Source organism: Amphiura filiformis, chromosome 11 (assembly GCF_039555335.1).
Source record: "Amphiura filiformis chromosome 11, Afil_fr2py, whole genome shotgun sequence".
Classification (NCBI taxonomy): Eukaryota; Metazoa; Echinodermata; class Ophiuroidea; order Amphilepidida; family Amphiuridae; genus Amphiura; species Amphiura filiformis.
Genome location: NC_092638.1, coordinates 37,979,038 through 37,996,056, shown reverse-complemented (window position 1 = coordinate 37,996,056; position 17,019 = coordinate 37,979,038). Strand labels below are relative to the sequence as shown.

The 17,019-nt window shown below is 37.6% G+C and overlaps 1 protein-coding gene across 1 annotated transcript; it reads left to right on the top strand.

Annotated features, from left to right (window-relative positions):
- The first annotated feature begins 444 nt into the window (after positions 1-444).
- Positions 445-8,252, top strand: LOC140163665 (uncharacterized). The gene is made up of 7 exons (XM_072186979.1): positions 445-725; positions 2,161-2,392; positions 3,370-3,649; positions 4,609-4,661; positions 6,599-6,955; positions 7,376-7,612; positions 7,884-8,252. The coding sequence occupies exons 1-7, from the start codon at positions 445-447 to the stop codon at positions 8,250-8,252; spliced, it is 1,809 nt and encodes a 602-aa protein (XP_072043080.1).
- Positions 8,253-17,019: the final 8,767 nt, after the last annotated feature.

Sequence of the window (17,019 nt, the reverse complement as noted above, 5' to 3'; positions counted from 1 at the left end):
TAAGGATATAAAAATATACTAGAATTACCGCTTCTATTGATTATTAGACTAAAGATGTGAATTTTGTTTTTCATCTTTTTAATAAGCCCAATCAGCATTGGAAGTTTGCAATGCATTGTAGGACAGTTTTTGCAGTTTTAGGACACTTTGTCCTTTGACCTTTCAGAAAATTCAGAAATATTGGGTTTTGTACGTACAAAATATAATCTAAAATGTTTTACAATATTTAAAACAAATATAAAAAATATTAGTGTTTTATAAATTAATTATTTGGTATTTTTAATGATCAAAATTGTGACAATAATAAGAAAATTAATAATAATTACGTAAATTTTCCCGATATGTCAGAGGTCAAAGTGTCCCAAAACTGCTCTCAAAAACCGGAAGTTAGAATGGCAGTTTGTCTTTATTGTCTTTATCTTTTTTTACGATGCAGACAACAAAATGGCTGATGCATACGCTGATACCATTTTATACGGAGGTGATATCATCACTATGGATGATAAAAATAGTAAAGTTGAAGCTATCGCCATTACTGGTGGTATTATCGTAGAAGTGAGCAGTATGGATCAAGTATTTAGCCGCAGGGGTCCTAAAACTGAGGTGATATTCCTTAATCAGCAGACTCTCATGCCAGGATTCATTGAGCCACATACACACGCTGTACTGTCAGGTCAGCTACAATCTGTCTATAGGCCTATAAACATAGGTGGTCTTAACTACGGGTAAGCCGGGAATATTTAGCGGGGTTTGAAATTTTCTTGAGTTGAGTTAGCAAACCATCTCATTTGGGGGACCCCCCCCCACACACACACACACACACAAAAAAAAACACGCCGATTTCATAGATTAGAAGTCTTACATGTATTTTTTATACAATAGTGTGATGTTCCCTGAGTAATTTAATTTGATTATTTATCTCTGTTAACAAAAATTAAGAGATATTTCACGAGTGATGACATGTGTGGGGAATCCCCTCTCATGCTTCAAGTTGATCAAAACAAAATGAATCACATCTAATTTTGGATTGTTGGAAAATGCCCTGGTCTCTATATTATATAGTGTTTTGCACCATTTGGGGAATCCCTGATAATATAAAGTTGATGACATCATTTTGGAAATTCCCCAGGAAATGACAGAATGGTGTATTAATAGATTTTTTTTTGATGGGTATAAAAGTGGAAAGTTTTTGCTCTTTGCAGAAAGACTCTCTACATGTGTGTGTTGGTCGTCATTGTGCTTCAAAAGGAGGTACATTTTAACCAGTTTGTATAGCCAATAATGTGCTATTCTAATACAGCAACGAAGGATATTTTTGAGTGTATGAAAGACTTGCTGGAGTCTGATCGAAAATAAATAAGTGAGGATTCTATTGAAAAATGTATAGTACGAAATTAGAGTGTGAACAAACGTTGGGTGATGTGTACCCAGCAAACACAAAACGTTTTCGACATCATTCGCAAAAGGTTATAAAAGGTTGTCAGACAACGTTTAAATGTCGGGTTATATAAAGGGTACATTAATGGTATAAAACGTTTTCATAACATTAAATAACATTTGTTGGTAATTTACTGCAAAGCAAACACAAATGTTTTACAGAAAACATTTAAATGTCGGGTTATATAAAGGGTATAAAAACGTTTTAATAACATTCCAAAAACATTTTTGAAAACTTGGTACAAATCATTCTAAACAGAATGTTATTTGGGGGTTGAAAAAATATTTTGCAAAAAATGTTTGCCCAAAATATTTACAATAACGTTTTTAAAATGTATTCACGACCTTTATATAACCCGACATTTAAATGTTATTAAAACGTTTTGTAAAAAACATTTTAAGAACATTTCTGTGTTTGCTGGGTGCAAATATTTTAACATAATGTTATTTAAGTGTTGACAAAATATTTTGCCAAAAATGTTTGCAAAAATAGTTTACAATGACATTTCGAAAACATTTTTAAAATATTGTTGTAGTGGGTTTTCATACAAAGCGTTTTAAAACGATTTCATGACCTTTATATAACCCGACATTTTAATGTTATTAAAACGTTTGTACCTAAACCAAAAGCCAAAATATAATTTATTTAAAACGTTTTAAAAAAAATTTTGTGTTTGCTGGGTATGTGACTCTTAACTTTAATATTACTCCAATTGTCTACAGAACCTACGCTGAGGTGCACAAAGTAATGTTAAATACGATCCATAACCTGATCGGTGACCCTACAGGCAAATGGGCAGTCTTCTCTGGCTGGGATCCTGAACTCATCTCTGATCTTCCAACACTCAGCGCTAAGTTCTTGGACGAAAACTTTTCGACTGAAGTTGCAATCGGTGTTGTTGGACAAAGTTTTCATGTGGCTTGGGTTAATAGTCTAGCTCTAAGCAAAGCTGGCGTAAGCATTTCGTGTGTTATGCTAAATCGTATTTTTTATAAGTTGTGTCTTAGGTCGTAGTAGTCAGCGGCTTTCTGTGAAACGCAATAAACGTATGGAATTGCCCTATTAAGAAGAGCTCTGTTGCAAAAGCCCTTGCATCCACTTTTGGCTTAAATTGAGTTATTGATATGACATTATAGTGTGGGTAAAAAATACACATTTTGGTGGTTGTTTGACCTTCATACCACATTCCCATCCGCAGATATCGTATATTTCCCGTTTGGGAAATCTTAGGGAATTTCCGGCAATCTGAACTTAAAATGAATTTACAATTTTAGGAAAATAAGTTTTTGATGTATAATAGTAGCCTTGAAAGTTCTTTTACTTTCAAAAGGAACTGTTTTGGGGTCACTATGTTTGAAAAAAATCATTGTAATTATCGAAAGCTGTAGCTTCGGAAATGCTCAAAAATGTCATTTTGCAGCATTTAATTAAAAAATCATAATTAAAAAGTAAATGAGATATTTCAATTTTTTATTTTGAAAGCATTGGTCAAGTTACATAAAGTAGTGCAAACAAATTTGATTGCAAAGGTGGTTTCTAGAAAAGGGGTAAATTATTCTGTTGCAAAAGCCCTTACATCCACAAAAGGCGCGATATAAAAGAAATAATAAAATAAATAGGAAGGCTTGAAATTGTACCAAACCTATTCTTTTAGTTTCTATTCATCAACACTTTATTCGAACCCAAATTGAATCAAATCGAACAAGTAATACTTGCACAATTTAAAAAAAGCTGTTTTTCTCAAAAACTCAAAAGGTGGATGTAAGGGCTTTTGCAACAAAGATTTTCATATATCCGTGGCTTTGTTTTGTTATACGGTATTAATATTAGTTTACAACATCACATTCTTCACATTTACAATGCCTACCTCTTATACGACTACCTGAGGCTGAAACTGAAGTTTTCTTCAATATTATTGAATTAACATACAGGTAACGAATAGTACACCTGACCCTGAGAGCGGAACTTATGTCAAAGATGAAGACGGTCATTTAACTGGCCAGATGTATGAGGGTGCCGCCATTATGGAGGTCTTTGGTCATGCGCCAATGCCAGATGGACATGAAATAGTTGGAAGTGTCCTGGCACTATGGAAATACTATGCATCAGTTGGATTCACTACGGTTACAGAATTGGTATATGCACCAAGCAACGATTTCGATAAAGTACTGAAAGCCATTGCTAGTCGCAAAGATTGCCCAATTCGTCTTGGTAAGACCATTTGAATCGTTTCACAGGTCCAACATCTCGGATCGTAGTCCAAGACGTAATATGAAAAGAGAGCTAAATTGTTTCAGTGGTAGCAATCCGCTTATTATAATATTCAACGAAAGATTGTATGGTTGGCAGCTGAGTTGATTTGTTTCCAACTTACGAACATTTATCAACTTACAATATTTACTGGTCTGTTATAAAGCTCAGTGTCAGATATAAAACTTTTGTCTCAGAATTAGAGATAGATGCGTGCCTGACACAGGGGGGGCAAGATTGACTGGATTTTGACGTCGTCATTGGTTTAACACGTAAACACGAAAATGTCTCAAATATAAGTGTATGTATATTATCAAGCACTATTTTATCAGTCTAAATCCGTTGAGGTTCGACTGTGAACCTCATTGTAAGTACTGGTTTTTGTTTTTTTGTATGAATAACGCACGATATGTTATGATATATACCAAAATTGTCCCCATGTAAACCAATATGAATACGTGGTGTAACGATAATAAATTTTGTGCATTTTTTTTTCTGTAACGGGGCCAATAGAGCTAAAAACGCACCTCGGCTCGGGGCGTCACGTCCAGGCAGTGTTGCCGTCATATTGTCTGTTTTGTTGACGCTATTGGCTTTTGCGCATTAAATGACTGTCTGCCACCATCGTCTGGCCTGACACGTCTTACTGAACGATCCCCTCCCGCCCTTTTTGGTGTCAAATCTATCACCGAACTTCCCCTAATCTAATAGTCTCGAATATTTGGCCGCATGGGCGTTGCATGTGTGTAACCGCATGTGCACTATTGTCATGACTGTTGAAATATCCTTTTGAAGAAAGTTTAAACTTAACGAGGCAGAAGGAACTCAAGATAATCAATCCAGGAACTTGCACAATATTATACTATTTTACAAGGCAAATGAGAAGCAGATAACGATTTCATTACCGTTTCTGTTCACAGGTTTATACCATCGTCAAGAGCCCTGTAAAGACAGTTCTTCAGGTGAAACCAAGGTGAGTAGCGAACATGCATTTATTGTCGGAGACATTCTGATTTGTCAATACGTCTTGCGCCTTGCGGCAGTGGAGGACACTGTTTTGGCGGGTTTTCTAGCGTTACCAACACAACTTACCTTACTGAATTAAGGATGTCCAATCTTAGTACTAGTTCCAGATACATAGGATGTCCTTCTAGTCATCCCAGTTCTTGGTATTTGGGCTAGTCCTTGGGATGTGAGCCCGAAATGCTGTAGACAAACATCTGTTTTGGTGTTATGTTGTTGTCCAGTTATAGTCTATGCTTGACCCAACCACTGTAGTCTTTGTTGACGTAGGATGTTACACAGCGTCATCATCCCTATATCTTCGTGTCAAAAATTGCCGTGATAGTACGGCGAATCCTCTCGTTTTTCAATAGCTACGCATGGCGATTTTGTTCGAGATAGGCCGAGCGACTCAGGCTAAGCATAGTACGACTATCATATGAGATACCACCTGAGTTCTATTCTACACGTTATTACGATTTGCGCATGCTCTATTACAAGGAAATTCAATTGTTTTCAGGTAAACCCAGGTTTTGTTTTTAATACACTAACTTGAAATTAAATACACTAATTAGCGGCCATTGCTGTTTGCTCTGGATACATTTTTACTGCATTTTTGGCGTAACGATTTTTAAATCGTAAGTTAAAATTGTGATATATTTAATTTTGAGAATTACAATTATATAAAGGAACACATTTAGCCCATTCACCTAAAATCCAGCTGCTTGTATTATAATATTCTATCACACGTGTATATCACAATGCCTATGTAAACTTTCTTTATCTATGTCAATAATAGAATATTGATTTCACCAACGGAGAATGGAGCTGTATGAAAAAAATATTTATAATATAGGGTGTTGACACTGTGTGTTAGTCACTAGAAGTTGCCTGTAATTGCCTCTGTTCGAAAGCTTTCTAATGCGGTCTGTAAGTCTCGAGGAAGAAAGAGAGGAGAGGGAGAAACGGAAAAACTAGAAAGAGAAGAACTCGAGAGGAGAGAGAAGGGACCGGGGAGGGAGCGGGGAGACTGATCATTCGGGGGTTGAGAGAAAGCAAAATAGGGAGATTGACATTGATACGAGGGGACGGCGACACTGCGGCCCTGCTCATAACTCATTTTGTGATTTAAGGGCTTATTTTCAAAGTTTTTACAGAAAAAAGTTGACCTCTTCATTCGGACTGGCATTGTGTCATATTAATGTGAATCAATTTAACAACATCAAAGACGAGAGGGCGCTGGACCATTAAAACACCGGTGTTTTATTGACACAGGCATCCACCTATATTGAAATAAGCTGATTGGTACTTCAAAGTTAACAATGAATTCAAGTTACAGATCAACTTATTAAGGGGGTACTACACCCCTGCCCAATTTTAAGCCTATTTTTGCATTTTTCTCAAAAATTATAGCGCATTGGGGACAAATAAGATATGTATATTATAGGGGCAAGGACTACAACTACTGCACTGGAAATTTTATTTCAGCACAGACAACAGTTGTGGAGTTACAGTCAAAAATGAGGGAAAACCAATATTTGATCAATAAATCAATAACTACTTGCTTTGAGTTGCTGAATTTTCAGTACAGTAGTTGTAGTCCTTGCCCTATAATATACATATTTTACTTGTCACCAATGTGCTATAATTTTTGAGAAAATTGCAAAAATTGGCACAAAATTTGCCAGGGGTGTAGTACCCCCTTAATCCCTTGCGTTTTCGTTTCTGATCAATAGACTTACGAAAACTGAAAACGACCCTTAGTATATTTTTGGACCTCTTTTTCTTCATATTTTAAAATAATTTTGGGACATGTTTTTGGCTTCCCAATCCAAACTAAGAACCACTTTGGGTTTGCTATTAAGCCCTGGTTTCACCACAGCTATTAAACATTTCACCCGTATGCAGATGATGCAACCACATCGTGGACCACAAGAAGGAAATGTGCAAAACACTGATGAAACAGAAGAGAAATGCAAGGTTGAATCTATTGGATACTTCAACGAAAAACTATGGGAAGTCGGCATCAAATTTGTTGCAGATGGCTCTCCACACTGTGGCACAGCTGCTGTGCGTGAGCCGTATCTGAATACACCCCTAACCGAAACCTTAGGGTTTCCACCAGCTCCATGTTATGGCAAGTTAAGCTTCACCTCTGCGGAATTAACCGATTCTGTCAGGAGGCTTTCTAAAGCAGGAAAGCAGGTTGCGATCCATTGTCATGGGGAAAGAGCGTGCGAACAGGTTTTGAAGGTCTATGAGGAGGTCAGTTTAAGATATATTGGGCAATTCCTGTAGAATATACCTCCTGTGACCGACATGACCTTAGTCTCTCCCATGGGGGTGTGCATTTCATATGGAGTCACCCATTCAGGTAACTCCATTTGAAATTCACACTCCCTGTCTGGATGGTTAAGGTCATGTCTTCCATAGGGGTGTATGGATTTCAACTGGAATAGCATAATCGGGGTTTGGGATATTTAGAAATTTGGTAAAATGTGAGTTTTTTCTATGATTATATAGAATGTATATTGATAAAGTAAAGACGAAATATGATAGGGCCAAGAATGAAACCTTGTGGAACATTACCTTTTTCACATGGGATTAATTTCAGGATTGTTATGGTAGGATACATTTCACGTGGACTTTGTCTTCTACTGTGCATTTTAAATATCTTAACCCCAGGTTCTTGCTGAAGATCCAACCAACACCAATCGTCATCGAATGGAGCACGTGGGACTAATAACTGTTGATCAGATTGCCCGTGCAGGAAAGATCAACATTGGTCTTTCTTTCTTTGTTGATCATTTGCGCTTTTATGGCAGTGTATACACGACTGATATATTTGGGGAAGACCGAGCGAACCGCTGGACGCCACTTTCAGAGGCTACGAAGAGTGGAATCACTTGGACTATCCACCAGGTTTGTTTGTCGTATCTTTGATTGGTTTATATTTCTAGTTTGCAGGAGGTACGAATTTAGTTAGGATCACGCCACTAAAAAAGGTTACAAAATTAGAATGCAGCCATCCGTAAGAAAGATCGATGGTTCGTATAAATACAAACACATCAAATTAAAGATCTCTATTTTAGCAGCGTCAATAAATTTCAGATTATTCTATATATACTTAAACCTTCTCCTTCTTCTCCTCCTCCTCATCCGCCTCCTTCATCTTTTTTTTTTCATTCTACAGGACCACCCATCGTTTCCAGGTGACGCTAACCCCTTCGCCAACATGAAGACTGCTATTACTCGCACCTGTCGCGATGACCCTAGCCATCCTTATGGTCCTGAATACAGGGTGTCCATCCACGAGGCTCTCAAGGCTTACACCGTCAATGCGGCATGGCAGCTTCATCTTGATCAACACCTCGGCACCATTACCGTGGGTAAGAAAGCCGACTTGGTGGTACTGTCTGAGAATCCATATCATAAAGATCCCTTTGATCTGGAAGATATCAATGTGTTGGAGACATTCCTCGAAGGTCATCGCAACAACCTGGCAAATGTAAAAGCCGTGGCACCAGGAATCAATGTCCTACAACGTACCACGGATGCCTAGGATTGTAATAAAACCAGAATTCAACTCCGCTCTGTAGATCTGGTGAAAGAGGGATACTGACCTCATTTTATGGTGTTTATAATTAGGCGGTTAGAGATTTTATACAGAAAACTAAAAGGATACGGCCGTGTTCTTACTGGTGTCATTTATTTTATATCGGTATTATAAGCTTGGGTCTTATTATACATGCTATGATACGAGGTCTAGTTTTTCTTTTAGATTTTACCAATATCTTGAATTAATTTACGTTTTGTTCTGTTAATCAATGAACGTTATCAATCATGTTCTTAAAAGGGAAAGACTATTATACACTAAGCCAAAAAAAAAAAACTTATAATTTTTCACCAGGTCATATCTTAAAATTCTGTCCATCAAAATTCCACAAATGTCATTAACCAAGTAGTAAAATTTGCACTTTTGGGGGCTAAAATGGTCAAATATGAGGTTAATTTGGTCAGAAATGCACATATAGGCGTCAACATGGGGATGATTGTATGGACCATCCCCTGGCAAAATATTGGTGGATTTGCCCCCCCCCCCCCCCCCGGATCTACGCCTATGCTTAAGACGAGTAATGCGTCCCAGGCTATGCAATTTACATCTCGTGATCTGATTGCGCTATTGCATTTGAAATCCATAAACCATACACCCCTACGGAAGGCAAAACCTTTATTTCTCACACAGGGTGTAGTTTCAAAGGAAATCACCCATTCAAGTAACCCCATTGGGAACTCACACTCTCTCTGTGTGGAAGATTAAGGTCGGGCCTTCCACAGTTGGTGTATGGATTCCAACCGGAATAGCTCATTTCACAACTTTTCAAATCGCACCAATTTTCGCACTTTTACACTTAATGAGTATCAATCTGCAGCCAACCAAATTCATCGCACGTTCTTATATCAAATTATTAACAGATGTGACCACAGTTGGGACTTTGTTTTTGTGCGCTGTTTAATATTGGCCTACAGTGTGCACAATAAATAAGGTACCAGTTTATGAACTTAACCAACTACTAAAGTGAGGGCAGAATTCGAAAATCAAGGTGACCGTTTCATTTCTGCATCATTTGAGATTTTGAGAAGATATAAACATTCTTGTGTACATTGTGCATGTGGTTAGCCCGGGTGGTTAGCTTGATTTTCGAAATGCAGCTACATTTTGTGGGGTCACGTTCATAAATTGGCACCTTTATTAATCGTGCACACTCAGTGGCGGCGCCAGGAATTCGGTGGGCATGGGGGGGGGGGCAAAGTGAATTTCAGGGGGGGGTCAAAATCAAACAATTTTGCACTAAATTGCCGCAAAAAGTGGAAATGTGTGTGATTTTGCCTCAAAAATGGGGGTGGGGTGAGCACATTTGTGCAGTGAGATTAAAATTCCATGCAGTGAGGATTAATATTTTATGTTTTTCCTTTTAATGACTGCTTTTGATTAAATGGAAATCTCTGCCCTGTAAAGTATTGTAATCTTGTGTATTCAGAATATAAACCCCCGCATAAAATTAACAAAACTTTTAACCTAGTGCCAATTTCTTACCGTTTTATTATTGTTATTATTTGAATATCACAAACATTGTATTCTTCGTTTTGTGACCAATAATATTATAACCAAAACACATATTAATATTATTAGAAAGAGCAGGCTATATTATTTAAGGCTTTCACGTGTCGTGTTGTTTCATGTATGGTTTTCTTATTACTTATGCAATGAAATGTTCCTCTAAATTTTGCACCTAACAAAAAACTGACCATGTTAGATTTTGAAACAATTGTACAGGTATTCTATTTGCGAAAATCTATTCATATTGTTCATAATATAAATAAGTTGTAGCATTTTAAAATGGTAAATAAACTTTTGGGACACCTTGTATAATGAAATAGCATAAATTCAGGATTGCGTAAATATGCGGTTATATGGATGGTCATTAATGCTATGCGATTGGTATTCAATTTATTGAACCTATAATTGAAGACCGAATTAAAAAAGACTAGTTTGCGTCTGACGTCAGGGCAACGGCGCGGTGTGATTGGTTGCAGACCCGCGCAGTACGGCATTTTGGTCTGGTTGTCAGGACGTCAGACGCAAACTAGTATTCTTCAATTATAATCTGTGTATATTATACAAGTTGCACAAATTGCACACTTTCTTACAAATAGGCCATGGGGCTATTTGTGCAATTGGATTCAGGAAGTAAATGTTTTGGGCTACCTGTGCTATTTACAGAATTAGTACCCTTCTTAACAATTATATATACTAAGGCTACATGTGCAGTTGCAAGTCAATTGTATATATAAACAAATAAATTGCACACTTTCTCATGCAATTAGACATTAATTTTGCATGACTCCTAAAACTTTTCATGTTTAGTTTAGAACTTTAGTTTATTTTGGTTTCGCTGTAATTCATTTAGTTTTGGATTATCTGTTTTGTGGTTTGTAAACCATGTTACTTCACTCAAGAACAAACTCTTGGATATATCAATAACAGATCGATGCATTGTCAATATTAAAAAAATATTGATCATATCAATATTTCCGTGTTGTTACGGTTCATTATGATGATACTCAACAATGTCCATCAAATAATTCAATAACTCGGTCAGTCAATTACTATCAATATTATAGGTCAACAGTTCTATAACAACACTACTGGTTGTCATCGTCGGAGCATAGACTGATCCATTTGCTAATTACCAGGCGACACATAGGCATATACATAATAATTATACATGTAATACTGGTAGACATTAATTCTGTTTTAATTTGATGAATTGACTTAATTTCATTTTCATTTTGCAATATCGGAGAGTATTCCAGATGAAGAAGTAGAAGAATGATTCCTGAGCAAACACTATACCTGTGAGGTAAGTCAACTAATACAGTAGTATAGTTCCAGAGTAGTTTTGACTCATCTAGATCACGGCCAGGGGGCACTCCCACTTTGGAAGTGACGCGTATGTAGGGCTATTAAAACCCCCCTTTTCAGCACCGCTGTCACCCAAAGACCCCATTTTTTTTTTATGACCGCATGCTCTGTTACAAAAAGACCCCTTATTTTCCCTTTCGATCTGTCACCTAAAGACCCTTATGTTTCCATTTGAGCAGCAACATCATGGTCATCTATCACTGTTTTTGTTACTTCTTTTGAAATAACAAAGCCATTTAGAACTAGAAATTAAATTTTCGAAGTTTCTTTTGGCTCTCACCCAAAGACCCCGTTTTAAAAAGGTCCTATTCTCACCCAATGCCCCCTAATTTAGATTCAAACAGTTTGGTCTCTCACCCTATGACCCCATATTTTGTACATTTGCTCTCGCCGAACGCCAAACATCATGCTCTCACCCAATGACCCCATATTTTTTTTTATTTTGCTCTCACCGCATGCCCCTTACTGTGAAAGGTTAAGATGTTTGCCTTTGGTGCGAGAGGGCCCGGGTTCAATTCCCCGCAGGACCAAAACAAATATCCGCTCTACCCGTGTTTTATTTGGAAATGGCGGGGCAGAACTGATGATGCATGTTAAAGACCGATCCGCTTGCAAAGGGGCAGCTTGCGCCTTCGGCGCTCCGCTCGCGGCATCGCCGCTCGCCCCCCCTAGGATCGCGAGGTCTTTGACAACTTCGGCGCTCGCAGTCGCGGCTTCGCCGCTTGCCCCCGCCCCCTAGGATCGCGAGGTAGATCTGTGACTATGTTATCATGGTTCTGAAGATCTGCGACAGTGGCTTCATAAAAAAAAAACGATTGACCGGGCGATTAATACTCTTTTATCAGGCCTTGCCGTCTATATTTTAAAGGCGAGTGGTCAATCACCCGCTAGCATGATACTAGGCGAGTGGTCGAATCACTCTCTACATTTTAATCGAATCACTTGCTAGGTCTGAAAAATTATTTATACTATTAAATATGAAACAATATTACACACTGTTCACAAAGCTTCACAACTTTTCTTTCGTATCCAGGGTTTAAGGCTAACTTATTACGGTAGATCGGATACATGATATACTGAAGTGCCGAAACTTGCATGTAAATTGATATTGGATTCAATTTTGGGCGATTCGCAGCGAGCGATATTTAGTGCCTTTGGCGAGTTTAAAATCGCTCGCTAGAAACATACTGCAGTTACTGTCCGTTTTCCTATACACAATACACAGTGCTCTCACCATTGACGCGCGACCTCTACAAATGATGTATGTTGGAAGAATGGGCACTTGACTAGTTAACATCACTGTGTGAAAAATAACCAGCCAATATTTAAAGTATTCTCCAAACTTATAGCAAATATATTTCTCTAACATGACCTTAAATTACAGCTAGGTTAGATGTTCAGAAGGGGTCGCACTTTCGTAGAATATGAGTGAGGGCAAAGCATAGCTAGCTCATAGCTAGCCAACTCCCCGTGCTAATTGAATGGAGATTTGACCGAAAATATTGAGCTATAGTGGTAACGGACCGCTCCGTTCTGAAGGATGCCACAAAAAACGGTACAAGCTACATTTAAAGTATTCTATGAAATTCTAGAAAATATAGTTTTGTAACATGTCCTAAATTTTTAGCTAATTTAGGTGTTTGAAGAGGGTCGCACTTTTGTGTTTTAGGAAGGATATGTAAACGACAGATAACACCAAAAATATGAAGAAATTATTTCCAACCCGTGTTAAGTCAACAATCATTATGTTGCTCATTTTCAAGAATGCTGGTTAACAAAAAGCAGGTCATTGTCTCATTTCGTGAACAAAGCTTCACATACCATTGTTTCCTTCCGTTTCCTTTATAATCAGTTACCCAACTGAAGCTATAATACCAGCTTTATTGCGATGTCGCACATGTAAAACAGACACTTGTGCACAACCAGAGAAGATCCGATTTAATCAGTTGAGCTGTTTCAATGAGTGTTATCTTGGTTTAATAGCTTTCAATGGGGTTTAAGTCCTGCAAAGGTCGAGATGAATTCTACTGTAGACATGACTGCATCATGATTGAGTTTGGGCGAACGGTGGCGAGCGAGAGCGATCGCTCGCCTCAAAGGGCATGGCCTGTTTTATAATTACCAACATGTCTCTCCATTGCAACCTCCCAGCAAACACAAAATGTTATCAGAAAACGGTTTAAATATCGAGTTATATAAAGGGTATAAAACGTTTTTCCTAACATTAAAAAACATTTTTGTCAACCTACTGCAAAATATTAAGTGTTGACAAAATATTCGGCAAAATATGTTTGCAAAAAATAATTTACAATAACATTTTAAAAATATTTTAAAAATATTGTTGTAGTGTGTTTTCATACAAAACGTTTTTTACGATTTCATGACCTTTATATAACCCGACATTTTAATGTTATTAAAACGTTTTTACCAACTACCAAAACCCAAAATATAACTTGTTTAACACGTTTTTAAAACGTTTTTGTGTTTGCTGGGCTATCACTACCTTTGACATCCACGGCATATTTTTTATTACTTTACCTATAGATAAATCCATAATGGCAGTCGCCACATTAGCAGCAGCCGCATTCAACAGATCCGAATTTGGAATTACCCAAATCAGTGAGGTTCCATCGGCGCCAGAAGCCAAGTGTATGTATTACCTAGACTCCATATTCACTGTCATTCAAATGGACGACACGCCACTAACACGCTGTGTAAGAGACTACGAAAATTATAGGGAAATCCAAGATTGTGAAGAGAAGGTAAAGGAGCTGTATACCATGTGTCTTTTACTCAATCCGGATGTACTGCTCAACAAATGCATCTTTCTTAATGAGAAAATGTGCGGCGACGCTCGGAATGCCTTCTATGAAATCAAAGATGTCGACTCGTCAGTGATAGTTTCAAATGATGACATCATTATCGATGGACAACGCCGTGTGGTCAAGAAGGTTATGTTCTTTAAGTTGGAATGGTTGAATTATAATTATGAATTCCCGATGAAAGAATTGGAAAAGTACTTGAAATATAAACAAGAGGAAAGGGACAAGGCAGAATCAAGTGTCTGTATTATTCTGTGATAATTGATAAGAAAAGCAAAAATCCGTTGTGTTGGGACGTGGTTGTTCACATAAACTTCACAATGAGTAACTTGATATTCCTTTTTCTTAAAAATACTTCAACAAATTAGAGCATGAGTAATGTTAAGGGAAGGGATATGAACGTTTGGACAGTATTTATTGTGGGACATTAGAGCACATCAGACATATCGAATTGCATTCTGAATACGAAGAATGTCCTTCTGATATCAAATAATTTTCATTTTTGAAATTCGCAATGTAATACACATTTTATGGCAAATCATTAAAATTGATATTTAACAGTACTCGAAGTAAACTTGATCAATCTGGTGATTTATATTTAAAGTGTATGTAGGTGGGATGAAAAGCAGACGATCAATTGAAATTTTGACCTTTCGTATTCAAGATATGGACTTTTTTTCCCAAAACACCCAAAAAAATTAGGTCTTTTGGGGAAAAAATCCCATATATCTTCAATATAAAAGGTCAAAATTTTCAATTGGTCGTCGGCTTTTCCTCCCAGCTACATACACTTTAAGAATATATCATTAGATTTATAAAATTTACTTCGAGGACTGTTATGTATCAAAAATCAAATTTTAATAATTTGTCATAAAATTTGTATTATATCGTAAATTTCAAAAATGAAAATTATTTGATATCAGAAAGACATGCTTCGTATTCAGAATGCAATTCGATACGTCTGAGGTGCTCTCATGTCCCAAAAAAATACTGTCGAAACGCCATAAACGCTCATTCCAGATCCCTTAATCGGACAAACTTGCGCAACTTTGATCATACTTAAGTCAACTGGAGCATACAAGCTGTATCAAAATGATTGGTACCCGTCAGTTTCCATTGAAGGTTTGGGATCTAGATGCCCTTGGGCTTCTGATCAGATAGCTAGAGAGCCAGTGATGCATGTCTCCTTGGAGTGCATGCCATGAAAAAAAGCCTTGCATGTTTGCAAAGAGAAAAAATGGTCACTAGCTATGACCATGATGACGGCTTAAAATAGGTGGGGAGAGGGGGATGGCAGGACGTCAAGGTGTAAACCGATGGCTCACGGGGAGAGAGAGAAGGGTGTGTCACCCTTAAAATAAATATCCATGAGTATTCATCCAGAGAAAGTTCCACGTATGAAACTTGGAAAAAACTAAGAGCAAACGTATCCGTTTGCAGTTTGACACTTGAAGAGAAGATAGGAAACAATCAGATTGGATGAGTCTCACATCATTCACCGTAACATGCTGATACTTTTTAATTTAATTGTGTAACAAGTCATAAACTATACATTCTAGACATTTCAAGAGTATCCTTTGTTGCATTTTGAAATAGCAGGCTTTCCAATAAACATCAAAATTGATGGGTACTAATCATTTTGATACACCCTGTGCACTTGAGTCAACTTGATGACATACTTGAGCATACTTGAACATACCAGTGGCGTAGATTTTGGGTTGGAAGGGATTGGAAAACATTTCTTAAAGTAAATCGAATCCAGTCACCTTTTAGCGAAGAATAAGTTTCTGGACGTTTATACCTGGTTAAAAAAAACTTGAACAATCTGAAACATACATACTAAGCGTGCAAACTTCAGCATACCAGAGTAAAACAACTTGAGCAAACCTGAGCATACTTAAGCATGTGTAAGCATAAGCATTTAATTTGATTGAATTTAAGCAAACTTGAGCATACTTAAACTTGCGCATACTTCCATGATGATAAGCATGTACAGACAGAATCACGTGGAAATGTAAACGCACCATCAAGCGCTAGATTACAAATAAACTGATTTAATAAAATTAAAATCACCTCTAGAGATGTCTTTCCTATTCCATTTAAAAGAGTCACAATCCTATTGAGCAGGATAATTGAAGCTTCCACTCTCTCATTGTGTCTATGGAATTGACAGCCACAAACCACACACAGTTAAATACAATACATACAAGAGCTTATGATTTGAAATGACCGCCACACTAGAAATAATTTTATTCATAGCATGTTGCAGCGTTAAACTATTTCTGGTATTTATTCTTAGCTATTTGCTGTAGTTGTGGCGTAATAAATCGGATTTACTACAATAACAATAGATGAATACAATTTTGAATATATCGCCCTGCACTACAAGCAGGTTGCACTAATCACCTGTGTATGTATACGATGGCGAAGTTACGTAATAATCGGATTAACTACCATAGCAATAGGTACAAACAATTTTTGATTATATCGCGCTGCACTACTACGTTCATGCGGTACCTCTGCATTGAAGCATAGATGTCAAAGAAATGCTAAGGGGCTGTGCAATAATTATTTTTTTCCCCGGGGGTAAAATTTCAAACGGCCCGCCAAAATCGCTTGCCCCCCTCTCGGCCTGCCAAAATTGCTTGCCCCCCTCTCGGCCCGCCAAAAAATCTTTGCCCCCCCCTTACACATGCCAAATTTTTGGGATCCCAATTTTCAAACCTTAAATGGTCTAGATATATGTTGCGAGCGCAGCGAGCAGGAAAATTTGCATATTAAAGCGTTTCCGCACTGTTTTCCTAAGCCTTTTTAGAGCGTTTTATTTAAAAGGCGCCCCATGAATGTGTGCCAAAAATCGCTTGCCCCCCCCCCCTCTCGGCCCCCCCCCCCTTTCAGCTCGCCAAAAATTTCTTGCCCCCCCAATTTTACCCTCCCCCAGGGCTCATAATTATTGCACAGCCCCTAAACACTTGCACCTGTAAGATTAGTCTCTTTGAAAAGAGAGGTATTGTATTCAA